The sequence below is a fragment of the Fundulus heteroclitus genome, chromosome 7, assembly GCF_011125445.2.
Source record: "Fundulus heteroclitus isolate FHET01 chromosome 7, MU-UCD_Fhet_4.1, whole genome shotgun sequence".
Taxonomy (NCBI): Eukaryota; Metazoa; Chordata; class Actinopteri; order Cyprinodontiformes; family Fundulidae; genus Fundulus; species Fundulus heteroclitus.
In genome coordinates this window covers 18494073-18514786 of record NC_046367.1, presented here as the reverse complement: position 1 = coordinate 18514786, position 20714 = coordinate 18494073, and the positions used below count along the sequence as shown (strand labels likewise).

The 20714-nt window shown below is 49.9% G+C and overlaps 1 protein-coding gene across 6 annotated transcripts in view; it reads right to left on the bottom strand.

Annotated features, from left to right (window-relative positions):
* Positions 1-3817: 3817 nt before the first annotated feature.
* The window catches only part of bcor (BCL6 corepressor), a 48268-nt gene continuing 31371 nt past the window's right edge, over positions 3818-20714 (bottom strand). For 4 of the 6 annotated variants that reach the window (XM_036139095.1, XM_036139096.1, XM_036139097.1 and 1 more), the window contains 7 exons: positions 19773-20092; positions 18281-18556; positions 8687-8853; positions 7593-7738; positions 5724-5801; positions 4731-4884; positions 3818-4634 (listed from right to left, as the gene is read on the bottom strand). In XM_036139095.1, coding sequence (XP_035994988.1) covers positions 4301-4634; positions 4731-4884; positions 5724-5801; positions 7593-7738; positions 8687-8853; positions 18281-18556; positions 19773-20092 — 1475 coding nt within the window. In that variant the 3' untranslated portion in view covers positions 3818-4300. The remainder of the gene's footprint in view (positions 4635-4730; positions 4885-5723; positions 5802-7592; positions 7739-8686; positions 8854-18280; positions 18557-19772; positions 20093-20714) is intronic. The other 2 variants (XM_036139098.1, XM_021317379.2) reach the window with 2 other exon arrangements.

Genomic DNA, 20714 nt, shown 5'->3' with positions numbered 1-20714 from the left:
CATATCAAGGACAAATACACTGATTTCAAGAAAATTTCACTTACTTTTAGTTCCCTTTTTGCAGTGCTCACAGTGCTGTGACTGCTTCCTCTCGGGGAGGAAGCTGCTGCCCTGACCAGTTCAAATGGGAGATGACCTCAGTCCTCAGTCCTTGTCCTCACGGCCCACCGTCCTTCATGTTTTAGACGAGGCACACCTTGTTGAAATTCTTGTGCTACGACCTCAGCATGCCATTAAAGTGCCGCAGAAGCCTGGTTTAATCGCCCATCCGTTTAAGTCTGGTGTGTGGATGCAGGAAAACGGCTGAAACACACTGGCTCCTAAGGACCAGGATTTAAAACCACTTGATTAGATTGCATTTGCTGAGGAAGTGTTGCTGTAGATTTAGGAGGGAAAAACTCATTTTAAAGGGGATGCCTTGAAAGGATCCAAGTTCAATTTTGAGATGCACTGCTCGGTTTGGTTTTTGATACCAATACTAGAGGAAACAGTCCTTGGCAACAACATGCCATTACCCAGCAGTTTGTTCAGACTAAACTTTTCAACTCAGCAATGCTATTTTGGTGGACCTTCAGACTTTGTTCTCACAGTAAATCCTGATCCCCTGTTTTCCAGGCAAATATTCTCCATGGAATTTCAGCCCAATACTTAAGCTCAATTCCTCCAACTTTATTACAAACCCATCAACTTTGATAAAAATATAACCCTTTAGGGTCGTGAAGGGAGCTTTTCGGTACGTATTACTTTACTGACTTAAGTTTTACTCACAATGAAATAAACTCCATCAATTGATAAGTAATTATACTCTAGTTTTTGCTTCGAATTTACGCAAGTAAATCTTAAAGGAATTTTGAAAATGAGTTGTCCTGGTTGAATGTTAAGTTTCAATTAGCAACTGTACGCAAAGCTGAAAGTACATGAAAGGGAAACTGTTTTATAAGCGGATTCTATAATTTTTGACACATAAAACAAGACGGTGTTAATACCAACACAACCTAACTGGTTGTTAGCGGTTAAAACACAGCAGATACTTGGTTAGACACAATGATGATCAATTTATAGAATTTGTTTGGCATTCATCATGGGTATAGTCAAATAATGTGGTGTTAGATTATATATCTCTACATTTCTTTTTTGTTTTAACATCTATTTAAATCAAGAGTAGTTTAAAAAGGGTTTAATTTGAGTGACAGCCCACTACTCAAAGCCTTTTCAGGGCTGCAGCCTTTGACCCAAGCTCATGACAGAGGAAGGCCGATTACTCAAGATGTGCAGCCAATCAGTGTAAGATAAATCCAGAGTGGATTACTGAAGGAAGTCCAATGAACCCCGTCCAAGCTGGTGTCCTGCACCCAGTTATCTTTGGGAGTAGTTCATGAGTAGTTCACACAGCTCACACTCAAAAAGCAGCGCTTCTCAGGAAGTCACGTGATTCCCTGTAAGAAACATTTCTTTGCTTTTCTTTTTATAACGATGCAAACAGTTTAAAGTAGAGTCACAGCAGCAGCACATGGTTGGCTGGTTTGCTATTTGTCCTAACAAGTAATTAATTCGATTTTAAAAATGTCAAAGGACGCAAATGTACACACTAAAGGGGACATATCATGAAAAATCCACTTTTAACTACATTCTGTTGTGTAGTTGGAGTCTTCAGGAGGTCAGGGAAGTGTGAATGTAGTCTGTCCAGGTGCTGTGTAGCAAGGACGTAACCATAATCTCAGAAATAAGGGGGATATATTTGAGTGATTTATAAATTTACAAACCTATCACACAATAAGGAATTGGAGTGACAAGGTAAACGTAATAAGCCGTATAATTTAATTTACTGGCATGAACGTTGAAAGTGACACAATGCTAAAAAAAATCCACATTTTAGCCAGATGTGCAAAATTAATTATATTCCTGTTGGGTTACATTCTTCAAGCCATTCAGTTTGCTCCGCTCTATGTTCCGTTTTTTGAAGAAGTACGTTCCAGTATTCACTGCAGAGTTGTTACACAGAGTCATTGACTTCCAAATACCCTTAATAATAGCTCAGTGCTTCTGTTCCTTGAACTTTCATGGGGCCAACAGTAAAAACTCCATCATGGGGAGGAAAGGAGCTTTGGACTGCTGTGCCGAATTCGGACAGCCTTTAACTCCGACGTCATTATGTGACGGAAACGCACATGGACGATGTGAGTAAAATCCAGACCTTCAGTCATCTGAAAATGAACTACAAAGTGCGCGTTCTCTTCTCTCCAGATGTTTTTGTCGATTTATGTGAGGGGGGCTGTGCTTATACGTCGTCATGCAAAGGATTGTGGGATACCTTAAGGCTTCTTAGCTCCGGTAAGGGGTGTCATAATGTTCCTAGCCAAAACTAACCGAGAGGGGAAGCATGCAGGCTAATTTTCCTTACTGACTGCATTATTCAGACAGCACTTATCATGATGACCGCTGACGCACTTCCGCTTTGGCTAAAGAGTCCTTGCTCAAGGGTATTCGGATGAAGTCAATGCTTTAGTCGTTCAATACACCGTCCCCCAGCATCCTACAAAAATGGCCTCAGTGTAAAAAGGGGGACTGTGGGGGTAAATCAGTGAGAAATTCAGACCAGAGCCTGCAGTTCTTCTTCATATAGACCACAACTGAATGATTTCAATATGAAAAGGAATAATCAAACAGCACGATATGTTCCGTTTTTAAAAAAAAAAAAAAAAGTTAAATGTTTTAGTTTGTTCATCCTGTGCTAATGTCAAGTTCTAAATATAGTCCAGAAAAGAAAAACCTTTCTCTGCTGTACGCATCAGTCCCAGAGCCAAACATTTATGGCCCAGGTTATGGATAAAATGATAGCTCATCAGGGCACGTCATTAAATTAAACATTTAAAAAGGTTTATCTGGAAAGGAACCCAAATTTTGTTGAATTTGTCATTTTGATTCGGAAGAAGGCTACAAATCTATTTAAGACCAAAACATGACATATTTAGGAGCAGCTGTCTTTAATGTCTATAAAGCACAGGAAGCAAGAGACTTAACCTTAGCTTTGCCTTTTTATAATATAGTTGTAGACCATATTGTTCTACAAACATTTCTTCAACCATCTCTCTAAGATGCTATGGTTGAGTCCAAACCAAAGGCCATTATTATTAACTTGAATTTTGGAGCTAGAATTTCCCCACCAGTCCCATTTCTAATTTGTTTCCAGTCACCCCCACTAGGGGGCGCTTCAAGCCCACAGATTCAGCTTCTCATCCAAAGGGAGGTAGCAGAGCGTTTTCTCCAGGCCGCAGCAACGACTTGCCAAGCATCCATTTTCCAAGAGGGGGCAATACAGCACTGTGTTCACACCTCGGTCACATGCTGGGTAATTAGCCATGAAAAGCGGTTTTGACACGCATCAGGAGCTGACATCTCAGATTAATGAACGACACAAAAACTGGGGAGCTCGGTTCAACTTGCAGTTTGTATATTTATTTTAAAGCAACTTCTTTTGTAAAATATAAATACAAATTATGGGATATTTTAATTACAAAGTTAAAACAAAACAAAGAAAAATGAACACACCAGAAACAAAAAAAAAAAAAAAAGGACTCTACTGCAGTAGCCTCCCCATTATATACAAGCTCTGTGCCAAAGGGGGGGGGGGGGGGGGGGGATATCAACATTGTCTTAAAACTTTATCATACAAACAGTTTTGCAGTTTTGAACAGTTTAAATTACAGCCTGAACAGAAAGCAACATCGTTAAAGGGAAGGAAAAAAAAATACAACAAAGTAGCCCCTGAGGCTCAAGCGAGCACTAACAGTTTGAGGAGAAGTAGGGGAGGAAAAAAAAAAAAAAAAATGGACATCATGTGCTTCCTATAAACACGAATATCAGACCGAACAGCACATCCTCAGAACTATTCTGTACAACTAAACACATGCACAGTGTGCTGTACGCTCAGCCGCTGAGAGCACGACTCATCTATATATGAAACAACAAAAAAAAAAGATTTTTGGAGCAATGAGCAATGTCTGAAAGAAAAAAAAAACTCTCCATAATCATATATATACTGTATATATTTATTTATACATATATTAATTTATAAAAATAAGACCATTATTAAGTCTCTTGAGTCAGAAATGTGTTGATCCTTAGTCAATGGAGGGGAAACGTCTGCAGCCCAGTCGGCCAGTCCGTCTGTACAGTGCACCAGTGCTGGTCCAGGACCGGGCCGGAGCCGAGAGAACTAAGGGTCACGCTAAGGCATATCTGTCACCTCTGATTGGTTCTAAAGCAAACTCCACCGGGGGGGGGGGGGCGAGGAACGAGGTCAGGACGAGCCCAGCTTGCCCCCCGCCGCCTTGATTTTGTCCTTGAGCTTGCCCGCCGGGTGCTCCCAACGGTCGTCCAGACACTCCAGTGTTGAGCCCAGCAGAGCGGCCAGCTCCGCGCTGTCCTCCACCAAGTCCAGCAGGTCTTTGCTGTCGGGCTGGAAGCCCTCCAGCTCCTCGGGGCAGGAGAAGAGCTGCGACAGGGACGCCTGCCGGTAGAACTCGGCCTCGGCCACCGTCACCACCTCCATGTGGGGGAAGGCCTGCCGGAAGGCGCGGGCGGACATGCGCAGCCGCCGGAGCACGTCGGACAGCAGCAGCCAGTTTCTGGGTCTGAAAGGAGGGGCGAGAGGTTGAGGAACGGAGGGAGGGGGGGGGCGGAGGCTGTAGGAATAAGTAGCAACGTCTGCTTTGGAGATCAAAGCTCACCCCTGGGAGAGGGACACCTGGATGTTGTAGCACGGCAGCAAAGGTCGATCGGAGAACTCGAACTCAAACACCTCCCTCTTCTCGTCCTCTTCCTCGTCGTCTGGGCCCGGCGGGTCAGCGAGGATGTTGTAAACGCCGCCTTCCTCGCCGTATTCTGACACAAACAGCAACAGCAGGGGGTAAGCGTCATCACCGTCATCATAGAGCTGCACCGATTAAAAGTGGGGGGTGCTGACTAAACTAAAAACTAAAGCCTTTTAGGTGCGTTTCCACTGCTACCTAACTATAAACACGTCTTACTGGTTGATTGCTCCCTGCATTTTGTTCCCATTATGTCCCAGCTGAACTTCTTTGACATTTATTCTGTTAACTTTAAATGACGCAGCTGGAGTTGTTGCATCATTTAAAGTAAATTTGTTTTGTTTGCAATTAATACTAAAACTGCTACAGCTACACGGGTATCGGATCGGTGTGATCTCTAATCACAACCTTTGTGAGGTTGGATGTGTTTGTGGTTAATCTCTCCTTTGTGGACACATCTGAAGCTTTGAACGGGATTTTAATTCAGTTTCACAGTGCAATCGCCGCGATGCAATCACAAACCGAAAAGTCGCCACTGCTCTGCTCCAATTAAGTTTGAAATCACTCCACATAAGTTGTATGCCGTTATCCTCTGTCCCCCACCCAGACCCGGGTGTCGGCATAGGCGGTTTTCTCTAACCATCTTTTACACATCCTGACAAAGCTTCAAGTGACTTTACTTAGCTTTTAAACCATAACTACTATACAGCTGGTCTAATTTAGCAGATTTTGATTGAAACTGGGAGCAGCGACAGTGGGAGGAACCCTGCTCAAACAAACGCCCCGGTTTTGGACCCCACAGTGGAAACGCACTTGACCGACGGGCCGGGGTGAGATGAAAAGGTTCCTTTTAGCCAAACGGTTACCTTTTGTAAGCATTAAAAGACGTACAGAGTGCTGCTCAGTACTCACCACACACAGCGCTGCCATAGAACTCCCAATAAAGCCCTGGGTCGTCATCTGAGCGGCCCTGAAGGTCAGCAAAATAATCTGTGGAGAGAGGAGAAGGCTGTTATTCAAGAGCCGGGCGCCTGGGGACAGGCAACGAGGCAAATACGATTGCCCTTGGAGACTACAGCAGAAAAATGGATAAAGAGCACACAGAGCGAGCGAGAGAGAGAGAGAGAGAGACAGAGCGAGCGAGACAGAGAGCGAGAGAGAGAAATGTTTTGAGGTGGTGATGGTCAGAGGCCAGGGGCTGTACCGCGGGGGAGGAGAGCGACCGTCTCTGCCGGGTTAAAGCCGGCTCAGTTCAGAGCGAGGCCACAGACGGCTGCCAGGAATCAAACAAGAACCACACACAGTTGCCCAGAGCGAGCGCACACACAGACCTACGCGGAACGAGAGAGAGCGAGAGAGAGAGAGAGAGAGCTGGAAACAAACAAGCGGAGGGAGCTGGATAAGCAACGCGGTGTGTATTCAGCACGCGCGCGCACACACATTTGCAGAGCGAGAGCCGGGCTTTGTGCCAGCGCCGAGGCGTGGGGCGTCTGGCGTGTGTTTGGAGGGATTAACGGCCTCCAGATGAGCGGGACCAGGTGGAGGGAGGGCGGCGAGGAGCGCTCGCCCGGCTCGCTCTGCTGCAGCTCTCCCGACATCGATCCGTCCCGTCGGCTGAAAATTCAACACCATCCCCGCTGCCACCTGTCCGCCTTCTCCCTCGCTCCGTCACGCAACGGGTCTTAACTGGCTCGGCGCTCCGGCAGGCAGAGGCAGCTGAGCATGATTTCATTTCCCTCTCCTCCCGCACACGGACCCGTGTTGACTCAACTTAGCTATAAACATCCAGACGAGCCCTCCGGCGCACACACACACACAAACACACACACGCACACACGCTCCGAACACGGAGCGCGTCACACTCCGAGGCAAGGCTGCCGTGCGAAAACGACAGGCGCTCTCCAGCTAGAGCGAAGCCCTACCCCCCCCCCCCCCCCCAACCCCCCTTCCTCCGCACGTACGCCGAGCAAACACAGTCGCCGTTGCTAGGTAACCGGATAGAGGAGCCGAGAGGCGGCAGCAGCAGCAGCACGCACCCCGGCGAGCCGAGAATCCCCGTCTAACAGGTGGCCGAGGGAGGGAGAGGAGCGCAGGAGGAGGAGGAGGAGGAGGAGGAGGGCGCCGGAGGGGAGACGGGATGACAGAGATGGACGTGTGGAGCCGGCGCTCCGGAGTGGAAGATGAGGATTTACAGAGAGGGAGTCCTGCCAGGAGGTTGAGCGGAGGTCAGAGCAGTGAAAGAACAGCAAACAGAGAGAGTAGAGATGGGGGGGGGGGGGGTGGTCTGGGAACAGGGTTGGTGACCACTCTTTTCAACTATTTACCCCCGCCCTGACCCGCATCGCCACTCCGCTTTGGCTTTTAACATTGAAATTATATTATTATTTAAATGTCCTCGACTTCTGATCCGCTTTTTTTTTTTTTTTTCAGCCCAGCCAAAGAAACTTTAAAGGCTTCAGCTCCATTTAAATTGTGAGATTAAAGAGCATTTTCCATTTTTATTTTGTCAGAGGATTTGCAAGTTTTTTTACTATTTAAAATGAAAGTGGATTTTTTTTTTTTACGCTGATTATGTGCAGCTCTCTGTGGGTCTGTTGCTTGGGAGCCGTTTTCTTACGCTCTATACACAATCAGGCCAATTTATAAAAATCAGCTCGTACGCGGCGTGTGGTCTCCTTCCTTGGAACATTTATCTTCATTTAAAAAAAAAAAAAAAAAAAAAAAACCCTCCCCCCGGAGTTTTGCTCCTGAAGTTAAATATACTGGGACGGCTGGACTCACCGGTGAGGAAACGCTCCATGGTGTCGCTGCGGGTCATCTTCAGCAGGCCGCGGCCAGAATACGTGGCCAGGGTGGGGTCGGCCCCGTAGGACAGCAGGACCCGCACCACGTCCAGGTGGTCGTTCTCCACGGCGTCGTGGATGGGTCTAAACACACACAGAGGTTACACAAGAGGTTAAAGGTTATCGGCAGGTTCATGGTTAAACTGAGTCATGGCTCACCACCAATGTTTAACCACCCCCCCCCCCCCAGACCGCAAACCTTCAGAACACTTTCTATATATTCTGCAAATTACAGCCGCTCACAATGGGCCTTGAACTTTTACACATTTTGTCACGTCACAACCGCTAACTTAAATGCACCTTATTTAGATTTTAGGTTTTTGACGCACAAAAAGTGTCGCAAAATCTGCTTTCTTATTCGTTTTGTTTTAAAGCGAGAAAGAGCTTCATGCGTTTGGCTGAACTTTACTCAGACACCCTGAAATTTAATCTAGTGATCCTCGTTGCCTCCCCTAGTCAAAAAATTTAGCATTGGTTGCGGAAAACACACGTCACACCCCTCTGGATAACCCCCCCCCCCCCCCCCAATAAAAAAAAAAACACGGTGGTGGCTTCATCATGCTGTGGGGATGCTTTTCTGCTTTTCTTCAGCACTGAAAGGGACAATGTCAGAGTTGATGGGGGCGGGGGGGGGGGGGGGGGGGGGGGTGGATGGAGGCAAATACAGGACAATCTGATGGAGCTTGCAGAAGACTTGACACTGAGGCGGAGGTTGACCCGAGCTACATTCAATCGGTTTTTACCAAAGCGTATGCATGTACTAAAATGATGCAATCATAGGCTAGACCTAAATCTACAAGGCAATCTGTGGCAAGAGGCGAAAATCGTTCCCCGCAGATGCTCACTGTCCGACCGGACTGACTTCCAGCTGTTTTTAACGAGCAACGAATACAAATGTGGTCGTAACGTGACACGAGTCACACTACCTGGTACGTAAAGGATGCCTCTCCCTGCATTATTACATATATACGACAGTGGAATAAAGTCTGTCATATGCAAAGTTGGGGGTGGGTGGGTTGGGTTGGTATTTACCTGGTCCCGTCCTGTGCGCTGCAGTTGATGTCGGCGCCGTAATCCAGCAGGTGTTGGACGATGCTGAGCCAGCCCCGAGCACAAGCCTCGTGGAGAGCGCAGTAGCCGGCGTAGTCTCTGTGATTCACCTCGCAGACTCGGTTCTCCAGGCAGTACAGCACCACCTCCTAGGAGAAGACGGCGAAACAAAAAAGGGAGAGCCGAGTTATGCCGCGTAGAAAGGCCGTTTCCTGTCCGTGTGATCAGGACCAAAAGGCAGACACAGACGCACACAGCCCTTCCCCTTTTGCGGTTCTTGTGGGCGAGAGACGAGGAGGGGGGGGGAAAGGAGGAACTGAGCGTGCCGCTGCGCCGGACAAACACACGCAGCGGCGCACAAACGCTCCATAATACCAGAGCTGGCGCCAAACACATCGAGGAGCCCCGAGAGTGACTCAACTGCTCGCTGCCTGCCAGATTTCTGCTCGCGCGTGCGTGCACGTACGAGCGCGTGCGCCGTGATTGGGCCCGGATGCCGCTGTGGCAGCCAGCTACAATGGCTGGGCTCTGCGCGCGGCATAATGGAAGCGGAACAAAGAGATTTGATGGAGGCGCTTAAGAGCTGGAAGCGTTTTTCCTCTGGTCTAAGGCTGTGACAGTTGGGCGTCCAGCTCTAAGTAGTCAGAATGGTCTTTATTGGACCGCAGCGGTGTCTGCCGCCATTAGGCGGAGAGGAAACAGAGAGACAGGAAGCTGCCGGGCAGCGTGCGGACACGAGGTCTGCCCGGGTCAGACGGCGCATTTCTACACTGTTAAAACGCAGCTTAGAGAGCAGCAGGTTTTTAAAGTGATTTCAACAAACACAAGGGCTGTTTTTTTGTATTTTTTTTTTTTTTTTTGGAATAGCGACCTGCAAATATTTATCCATTTAAATCGTGTTTCAAGCATCCTAAATCAACACTACAATTTATTCACGTCTAAAAGAAACTCAGACTTGCGTGCATTTCCCCTCAAAGTGTCCTCTCCACAAAACCTGCCGTCATCGGCTGTCTGCGCTAAAAGGCGAGTGTTTTTTTCGTGCGCCGTGAGGGCGCAAATGCGCTCGTTCGGCTTTGTAGTTACAGATGTATTAAGACGCCTTTCCGAGGCAGAGAGGTAGAGCCGAGACTGGTGGTGGAGAAAGCGGCACCTCCTGCTGCTGCGGAGACGGCGAAGCTGAGCCGCTTCATGCACAAATTCACAGCGATTAAAATATCATACAGAAAATGTCCACACATCACGAGACAACAGGATCCTCACGATGCATTCAGCCGGTAGGTTGGGGGAGGGGGGGGGGGGGTTCCACGATTTATTTGCAAGCATCTGGACCAATTTAGATCAAAACCTGTAATAAATCTGGACTGGATCATTCAACAGTAAATATAGATTCGCTGAAGCACACGTTGTGATCCCTAAAACCTTAATTGCTTGCAAAAACCTGAAATATGTGCCTCAATGCTTAGAACCACAGCTTCTATCTCAGAAGGTCTAGAGGCCAAAACCCCTTTTCTGTCACTTCTGTGTCACTGGTTGTTTTGCCTTTTGGCCAGGTCGTCTTTGTAAATGAGAACTAGCCTTTATTTAACCTACTTGGTAAGATAAAGGCTAAATAAAAACGATAAAAACTAAAGCAAGAAACACGTCAGGAACCAGACAACCTTGCAGAAATGCTATGGATTGACTAGATCAAGGTCATAAGATCTTCTGCAGAAGTTACACAACATGACAAAGACTTGGAAAGCAGTCAAACAAAAGTCCGGGCTTATCCAGACCTGTGGTTTTATCCAGTATGACAAAAAAAAAAAAAAAAAAATCTGCTTTTCCGTGTTTTTCTACGCCGTTTTACTCCAGCTGCTAAAATAAGAGAACGTCCTCGTCGGTTTTAATTCACCTCGCGAATTAATTTATACGAAATCGATGAAAAAAGATGCTGCTGTGACATGAAAAGTCATCCATTTCCAAGTGGCCTACCCCACACAAAAAAAAAATAAAAATGGCTCCGTTATTAAATATTTATATATGCATGTGAATGCAAAGCTCGTTTATCCAGATGCATTCATACGCCGTCCTGCGAGCGGTCCCTGTGCCGTGGGGAGCCGGGCTGCTCATCTGAACCTGGGTAAACGAAACCAAGCCTCCATTTCTATGCTAATTCTGGCCAGCCATCTAGTCCGAGTATTTATCGCGCTCCCCTCCCACCCCTTCGGCACTCGAAGGGCGAAAAAACAGGCGGGCGGATGGGAGGGGGTGGGGACATGGGGGGAGACGAGCAGAGGACGGAGGGACAGCAAAGACGAGAGGCAGCACCCGGGCAGATGACAGATGAATGAGTCCGTGGACCAAATCTGCCGGGGCCGTCCTTTGGGCCACCGCTGATAATAACAAGAGATGAAAGGGTGGGGTGTGTGGGCGGCGGTGCGAAAGCGGGGAGGGGGGGGGGGATGGGGGGGGACGCCGCCGCTGAAGAGGAGGTGGAAGTGGAAATCCGGAGCGGGGAGAAAAACAGTTGAGCAAGTACGAGCAGAGCGAGAGCGAGGACGAGGAGAGATGAGGGGAGGGTGGGAAGACGCTCCAACTGGTTTTCTCTCACTGCCAACACTCTGTTTGCCTGCTGGAGAGAGATTCAGGAGCGCCGTGCTGAAGCTCCCCTCTGGGGGATTCCACTCGCTCTGTGCGCGTCTGTCTGTGTCTGCGTGTCTGCGTGTGTCTGCGTGTGTGTGTGTGAGAGCAAGTGTTAGAGAGACTGACGGCTAGGGAGTGTTGATATGCAGCGTGCCAGAGTGTGTGTGCGTGTGTGTGTGTTTCTGTGCTGCTGACGCGTGTGGCTGTGGAGGAGGCGCAGCGCTAAACCTCCGGAGCCGTGTTTAATATCGCTGGGAGAGAGCGAGGAGCTTAGCACGAAAGCCCCGGCTTCCCGCCAGATGCGTACACACACACACACACACACACACACACACACACACACTCCTCCGCAGTAAAACGAGAGCCCCCTCCGCCTTCCTCCATTCTCCTCTCTCGCGTCTCCGTCCTCTAATCTCCCCTCTCTAGAACGCTTCCCCCTTGCGCTCCCCCTGCAATCAATGCATCAACTCCAGCCATTTAACCCCTTCCGGCGCTCTGCCCGCGATGGATGCGCGTCACGCGCGGCAGGTGATGCATGAGCGAATCTGCCAGACCGGAGCTTTTTTTTTTTTCCGGGGCGAAAGAGAAAGTTGGTGCGTGCTCAGGAAAAGTGAAACGTGTGGGTGAGCGAGGAACGTAAGCGAGACTGAAGGCGATGCCGCCGCCGCCGCCACGGCTGCTGATGATCTCACAGTTAATTAATCTAACACTGAGCCACTCAGATTATATTAACAAAACTGAGAAGAAAAAGGAGAGAAAAGTGTGGGCGTGTGTGGGAGGGGGAGAGGGAGGGGGGTGAAAAGTCACCTCTGGCTGCCATGATAAATGTCCTCCTTTTCAACCAGTAATTTGCGCCGCCGCGTACTCCCCTCATCCGCATGCAAAACGAATGATTCAAGAGGCCTAATATGAGTCACTGTCTGTTCTGGTGGCATGTCAGACAGCCAGCGAGGCAAAGCAAAAACAACAAAAAAAAAAAAAAAGGAGAAAAAAAAAGAAAAAAAACAAGAAAGAAAGTTGGCGAGAGCTCCGGGTGACAGTTTGCTGACTGCTAACCTGGCCGACGGCCAACTTTCCGGCTCCCAGGTAAGCCTGTTTGGACGTTTCCATGTCGACGCTCGGCAGAAATTTCAGGGTAATAAAAACCGAGCAAACACCGAAGCGGAGAGAAATCCATCCACGCGGGATCTTTGAGCGGCCCCTCGACGCCCGGTTCTGAAAACAAATTAATCCGTGCAGCGTCATCGTTTAAAAAGATTAAATAAATAAAAAAAAAAGCTCTGCTTTAGTTCAAATAAAATTATTTGCATTTTTGTTTAAAAATAAATAAATAAGATGCTAATTAGTACCAGGGTCTTGCTATTATTAAACTCATGCACATAAAACTCAGCTTTGGAAAATAAAAATAAAAAGGTGATGGCACCTGAAGGCTTTAAAAACTATGTTTACAGCTGTTATTAAAAATCACCACTAAAATACATCTTCTTAATCACCAAAGGAAGTTATGTTGCCATTGCCTCATCTTACATACAAAAAAAGCAATAAATTGTGACACTAATCAAAGAATATTACTTAAATACGTAAATATCACGTTCCTCCCATCAGATTCAAGCATAAACAAATCTGTTAAATATATAAAAGTATCTGCATCCTATAAGGTTATTAATACGGTGCATAGGAGCAGCCTGGAGGACGCTACTGAAGTGACCGTCCCATCATCTAAAATCAATGATGCGTGAAAGCCGCCTCCCTGTCTAGATCTCTGGTTTATGTGCAACACGGGGGCCTTTATTTGGTGCAGGCCAAACCGTCACAGCTTTGCTCTGCACATAAAGCGCTACGAGAAATCCATGCAGACCAATCCACGCGAGGCAAGCGGAGACAGCGACTTAAAGAAAACCAACTTAGCCCCCGATTTTAAAGCGGAAAGCGACCAGCACTGGTTTTGTTCCACGAGTCCAATGAAGTTATACAGGTTAGGATGGGAACAATTGTCACACATTTATTTACACAGGGTGCAAAGACAATGTATGACATGAGATATCGCTTTTCTTCCAAACTGAAATGCAACCATCCTTCCTGCAGCTCCCAAAATAACCATTTGATCTAGAAACACAAACTTAATTTAGCTAATTTAGCTAAATTTAGCTGTGGTTTTTAAGTGTCAGCCCCTTCTTTGATCTGCTGTTCATGGAGGAAACGTTTAAAAAAAAAAAAAAAAGCTGATATTAGCCGGGTAAATTATAGCTGGGCTCTCTGCTCAGGGGTCTCGGCTGTAGACGGTCAACCCTCCTCTGAGCCACGGAGCGAGTTAGTCACGGGTCCCACAAACAGCTGAGGCATGAATGCGTGAGTGGGCTTCCCAGGCTCAGTGGTGTGATGCAGCGATGACAGACTGTCAGTGCAGCCCGCAGGCTGGAGGAAGGGGGGGGATTTAAGGCTAAACCACACGGAGACCACCACGGGCCAGTGCGCACACACATTTCTAGCCATTAACACACGCTTGGAGGCTCCGACGCGCGCCGAGACGAGGCAGACAACTGGACCTCCGCCAAGGGTAGTTCCTCCGGTGGCGACGACGCTTGAAAAACAGAAACAAACCAGACGCGGCGTCGCACTCCGTCCAAGTGTGACGCTTTCTGCCTAGACCACGCACGCTTTCCCTCCTCTCGTTGGTTCAGAGAGCCGCTCGCCTTTCGCCGCCCCCTCGTGACAGAAGCGTACAGCGAAGGCGGAACACGTACTCGAACAGCAGGATTTGCCTGTCTTGCAAGCCATGGGGAAAGTGAAGCGGGCTACCATTATTTCAGCTAGTTAACCGGCAGTGTGCAGTAACGGGTGGGGGAGGGGGGGGCAGAATCGGGTTATTGTCTACGCGCCATACTGCGTGAGGAAACTGGTCGATCGGGTATTTTCTTTAAAACCTCATTAACATGACTTTAAACCTACACAGCAGCATGACGAAATCTTTTTTGTGATCGTGAAATCTTCATTTAAAAAAAAAAAAACACACCAAAAAAAAAAAAAAAGACCTCGTTCTACCTTTATTGACCCGCCATACTACTTCAGATCAGACCATCTGCCGGATGACCTTTGAAGTAATTGTGCACGTCTCCATCAACCAAAACCCCGCGACCGGCGCAGACGTCCCCTTCAAAAGTTTGGCAGCCGCGCGCAGAAGAAGCTGGTCCAACAGGGCGCTCCAGGTGAGACCTAACTCTTGTCTTCCGCTTGGATCGCATCGATCTGACAGCCGAGCTCACAGGCAATTCGCGGGAGGAGAATAAATGACAGATTGCACCTTTATCTGAGCCTTCGGCGGGCAGAGCTGAGGGGGCCCCCGATCGGTGCCGCGAGAGGGATGAAGACATCCGCAGAATCTCTCCTCATTACCATTTCAAATGCTCAGCAAGCGAGGCAGAGCGAGCGGCAAGAATAAAAGGCGAGCGAGGGAGGAAGGAAGGCAGAGCGAGTGGGCTTTCATGTGCAGAGGCACGGATTGCGAAACTAAATGAACATGAAATATGCACGGGGACGGGGGTCTCGGGAGTGGCGCGGCACGGCACCAATGTGAGCTGGGCTGCACGTGCGCGCCCGACTCTTGCGCTCAAGCTGCGCGCACGGGCTTCCGCACAAGAGGGACGCGCGCGTGCGTGCGTCTGTGCGCGAAGCCATCCCGAACAGCGCAGCTCGGCGCGCGTGCGTGCGTGCGACGGCGAGCGTGAGGAAGAGTCGCCGCCGTGCGCAGCATATGGAGAGGAGCACGTCAGGAAAGCCTGTGTGTGCGTGCGCGCGCGTGAGTGTGCGTGCGTGTGTGCGCTTAGTGGGTCAGAGCGGCTGTTTCTCTCCGCATATTTCCTTGCATGCTTCATAATCAGCGTGTGAGCTGTGTGTGTGCGTGCGCCGCCGTCTCGCAGGCCCTCGTATCTCTCTGCCTGCGTGTGATAAGCCCGAAGCTCGCGGCGCTAAAACACCAGCGAGAGACAAGCGCTCTGTGCAGCTACGGGCTTGTGTGTGTGTGTCTCTGTGTGTGTGTGTGTCTGTGTGTGAGAGAGAGAGAAAGAGCGAGGGGGAGAGACGGCATGCATAAACTGGTGCGTCTCCGTGTGCATCGTCCTTGTGTGTGTGCGTGTGAGAGTCTGCGTGGGAGCCCCAGGGGCCTGCCCCGGGCTTATCGCACACAGGCAGTGAGAGACGAGCTTCCTGAGCGAGGGGGAGAGGAAAAGAGCGAGAGAGAGAGAGAGAGAGAGAGAAAGAAAGGGTGGGAGGGAGGGAGGTGGTGGTGGAGGAGGAGGAGGGGGAGGGGGTGTTGTTTGCGCAGCGGTCAGCGCCTTGTTTGTGTAGTCTCAGGTTTTCTCCTCCCCTCCCCCTCCTCCTCTCTGCCACTCCACGCGAGGAGCGCAGAAAGGGAAGAGCGCAGGGAAAATGCGAAGCGGGAGAGGGGAGGAAAAAAAATATAAGGGAGGCAGAGTAAAAAAAAAAAAAAAAAGAAAAAAAGAAAAAGCGTTCGAGAGAGACGCATAAATCAGAGAGACGAGCCAGCTTCAATCGAGCACGGCTGACTGAGCCCTGCTGCTGTTGCTGCGCTGCATCCCGACTCTGTGCGCGCGTGTGTGTGTGTGCGTGCGTGCGCGTGCGTGCGTGTGAGAAAGCCAGGGAGAAAAACAGCCGCCGCCGCTGCTAACCACAGTCACCACGGCACATTAGAGGGCCATTAGAACGCGATTATACTCCCAGTGCTTACCTCCCATTCACACTCCTGCTCTCTCCCATTCAGCCGCACACACATAATCACACACACGCACTCCCCTCATCTCCATAAATGCGTCCGACTTACATGCACAACTATAAAGCAAGTCACGAAGCGTGGCATTTTAGATGCTGGTTTATAGAATCCCCTGAAAAAAACTGCACGCAAGCGGCGCCGCATGGGAGCAGAGGTAGGTTTGGATAAGGCCGATGGGGCTCTCTGCCCAGGGCTGCAAAGACCTGCAGGGCGGCCCAGCAACTTGACCATCATATTTGAAATGGTTCGCTATTTTTATTAAAAATAATAATAATTCAAAGTCGTGTTAGATATGTTTTATAGCCACCTGTAGAACAACATGTCACGGCCAGTTCTTTATTTATTTATTCGGCTAGTTTTAAATTCGTAGCTCCTCCGTCAACAGTGTTTTGATTTTTGTCCTGCGTGGCTGCAGGAGAATGTTTCCAACTCTACGTTCGATCCCATGAAAATGTGGCACCAATAAAACATGAAAATGTGGCACCAATAAAACTTGGACGAGGGCCAGGGTTAAGCTGGCATGGAATCCATGGAAATCCATTTCAAAAGTCTGTCAGAATTTGCTTATCCAACATATTGTTTACCAGAGCCAGGGCATCGGCACAGTGCGCTTCCTCTGACGTCACTCACCCAAATACCCTCCAAGGCAGAATAAGCTGTATTTATTTATTCTTGTTGGTTTTTTTTTTTGGTTTTTTTTAAACGGGGCACATTTTAATAAACTGTGCTTCTTGGAAAAATCCTGCTCTGGAAATTCACTCTCTGTCATCCGGCTCGCTTTGCATAGTCGGCGTCGACTTGAGGGTGAAAAGCAAACACGCTGCTGGATAGCATCTCAAGGTCAAATCTGACCTAAATGAATCTAAACAGCGCAAAGGTTCTTTAGGATTCATATTTTTAAGAACACACACACACACGCACCAAAAAAAAGGGCCAATCACCACCGACTGGGTGCCACTCAAGCAAGCAGGAACCGTGGCTGGACAGGAGGATCAAAGTTGACGGACGACACGAGCCGCGGCCAAACTACGGCAATCGATGAAATCCATTTGTAAAACCTGTCGACACCACAAGGGGTGAAACATTGCTGCACGTGGGCGGAAGAGACGGCGGCCCCATCCGACGTCCATCGAGAGCTTTACGCTCAACGCGCGCACATTAGAGAACAGGGTCGGGGGGGGGGGGGGATTTACGGAAAGTTTTCACAGGGGTGGACCAGAACGGGAGCGGAGGGGGACGCCACACCAAAGCCACGAAAATTAAATCAATAAATGCTGGAACCCCCCCTATCTTCACATTTACAAAAGATAATCTACACAGAAGACGACCCCCTGGTCCCCCCTTGGTGGCGCCGCTGGAGTAGAAATGATCGGCAGCTCCGCACAAAGACGGGGAGGATTACCCCGCCGATGCTGGAGAGACAGAAGCTGTTGAGCATCCGTCTCCGTATAACGATCCCAGCGACGATCCCTCATGCCGCCTCGCTCCCGTGTGTGTGTGTGTTTGTGTGTGTGTGTTTGTGTGTGTGTGTGTGTGTGTGTGCGTCACGCTTTGCCTCGCGGAGAATTAACGAGTTGTGAGAGCGGTGCGAGGCGAGAGGAGGCGAGGCGGCGCGTCTGTGTGTGAGCGAGTGCACATGTGAGGAGGGAGGGAGGGAGGGAGGGAGGAAGGAGGGGGGTGCCAACGACAATCTGAGTCACAAAGAGAGGAAGAGAAAGAGCGTAGAGGGGAAAGGAGGAGGGGGGGGGGGCGCGCGGTGGAAACCTGAGAGAGTGGAGGAGAGCAGCAGGCAAGGGGAGTAATAAGACAGAGCGTGCGAGGAAGAAAATGAGTGAGTATAGGTGAGATGAGAGAGAAAGCAAATGAAAAAGGAGCTAGAAAGAGGGAGCATAGGAGACGTGTGAGAGAGGAAGGATTCTCAAAAAAAAAAAAAAAAAAAAAAAACAAAACAAGCCCGAGTAGCGTCTGCCAGAGAGTCGTAGAAAGGAACAGTCAGCGAAGAAAATGAGTTCAATTTAGGAAAAGAGGGCCGAGATTCGGGGAGACGAGGTGTAAGAGCGTGAAACGTGTGTGTGAGTGAGGGGGGGGAGGAGGAGGAGGGAGGGGGGGAGGAGGAGGAGGGAGGGGGAGAGATAAGGAGGGAGGATGAGCCGAGTGAAGCCTATTACCTCGTAGCCGAGCCGCGCCGCTCGCTGCAGCAGGGTCTCGCCGGCGTTCTTGTTCACGATCAGTCGCCGCGCCTCCGGCGGGATGGGGCGCACGGCGGAGGGCTCGGGAGGGGGCGTCCTGTGCAGCCCCGGCGCCTCCTGCGGCGCCCTGACGGCCGCCTGTGGCAGCAGGGCGGGCGGACAGAGCGCGGCGGGGGAGCAGGGCTGAAGTGGAGAGCAGGGATAGTGATTAGGGGAGGCGGCTCTCTTCCTCGGAGCGCCGCGCTGCTCGGTCGGCTGGGGAGAGACGAAGGGGGAGAAGAGGAGCGTGAGAGGAGGCGCCGCCGCGGAGCAGACAGGACACGCCGACACTCAAGGGCACATGCATGAAACACACACACACACACACACACACACACACACACACACACACACACACACACACACACACACACACACACACACACACACACAGATCTACGCATACGTGCACCGAATACAAAATAAACAGCTGCAGCAGGACATTTTATTAAAAAAAAAACGATAATTCAGGGGGGGGACTACACATTTTGTAGTTTTTAACCTTGATATGAACTCATAAGCTTTCAATTCTTTCCTTGTGTTTTGAGGAGGAATCATGTATTAATGAGAAAGAGGGAGAGAAAAAAATAAAAAAAGCATCCTTCACACCCCAAACACTAAAGGCCGCCATGCCCCCTTCCCTTTAATCGCTGAGCCCTCGTCACAGTGGGAGCTGCCCGCCCGTGCTCGTGTGTGTGTGTGTGTGTGTGTGTGTGTGTGTGTGTGTGTGTGAGCGTTGCCCTCTCGGTGGAATTCCATGTCGGAGCAGCTGTCAGCCTGAGAAGGAGCAGGGGGGGAGGAAGGAGGAGGAGGAGGACGGAAGCAGCACAGGCGGAAAAAAAAAAAAAAAAAAAGAGGAAAAAAAAAAAGAACCTAGACTCCTTTCCACCCCCCCCCCACTCGATTTTCCCCTCTGCTCCTCGTCCTCCCCTCCCCTCTTCCTCCTCATGAGCGTCATGTGCTCCACCGTGGCTGCCACATTCCTCATACTCACTCAGGACGCGGGGAGACGCATGATTGCTCCGGGGTTTTTTTTTTTTGTTTTTTTTTTTGTCGTCAGGGAATGCGCGCCGACGTGCAGGACGCTCGCGTCGCCGGCCGACACGCACACACAGCCCAGAAGACACACGCTCCACAATTAAGGCCAGAGACAACAACACACACACACACACACACACACACACACAAGCGCGCGGGGGCCTCCTAAGGGAGTCGCAAAGGGCACGGGGAGGTCAAAGCTCCAGCAGCCCTCTAAACATTGTAAACATACTTCCTTCCTCTGTCCCTCCCTCCCTTCCCCAGCTGCATAATGAAAGGCGCCGACAGGCATACAGAAACGCACTCCTCTCTGCTGCAAACATCCAGACGGCTGCATCGCGGCCAGATCACCCCCCCCCCACACACACACACACAAACCCCCATCAGCGCTCACCTTGTCGTCCTCGGCTGATCCCAGATCAGGCGCCGAGCGCTGGCCGGGGCTGGTGGGCGCGGCCTCTCTCCTCCTCTCCCGCTCCCTCTCTCTGTCTCGCTGGCTGGTGTGCTTGGTCTTGCACGGCCGCTTGCCCTTGGGTTTGTCCGCGTCACTATGGCGACGGGGCTTGAAGGGAGGGACGCCTCCCAAGCAGGGCTCGGGGGCCGGCGAGGGGGGCCCCCTCTTTGGCTCCTTGAGGCCGCGGTCACCTGAGAAGAGGCTCGGCTGGTGCGCTCTGTCCTTTGGCGGGCCGGGGGGGAGGGCGGGAGCGGCTAGCCCTGGAAACGGGAGCAGAGGGAGAACAGGGAGGCACAGAGCGTGAGCACTCAGCAGAGGAGGACAGAGAGGTTCTCTGCAAGGCCGTCTCCGACACGCTGTTGGTTTATTAATGAGCACCGAGAGCTGTCTGGGAGCGTCTGGCCGGCCCCGAGAAAAGGACCAATTACAAAACGGAGAGGGAAAAAAATGCGAGCAGCGCCTTGCAGAATTATTCACACCTTCTCCAGGTTTTTTTTTTTTTCTTATGTTACAATAAAAACCAGCAATGCACTTAATTGGGATTTTATGTGACGTGCATAATTGAGAAGTGGCCCATCCTCTGCAGAACCCCCGTGTTTTTCTGCAACTGCAGGAGTTTTGGGGCATTTCTCTAACAGCTTAGCACATCCAGGCCTGGAGACGAGGGAAGGAGGGAATCTGAACATCAGCGCTCAAGCCTTGCCAAAAACCTTTTTTTAAATTGAACTGTGAACTTTGACAGGGCCGTTCGGACACATGGATGCGCTTTAAGCTAAACTGGTTCGTTTTCTCTCTCACTGTATGGTTGGGGTTCCACCTTATTGATGTCTTGCTAGGTTTGCAGCTTATAGGTGGAGTCTATATTTCACAAGCTAATTTCTA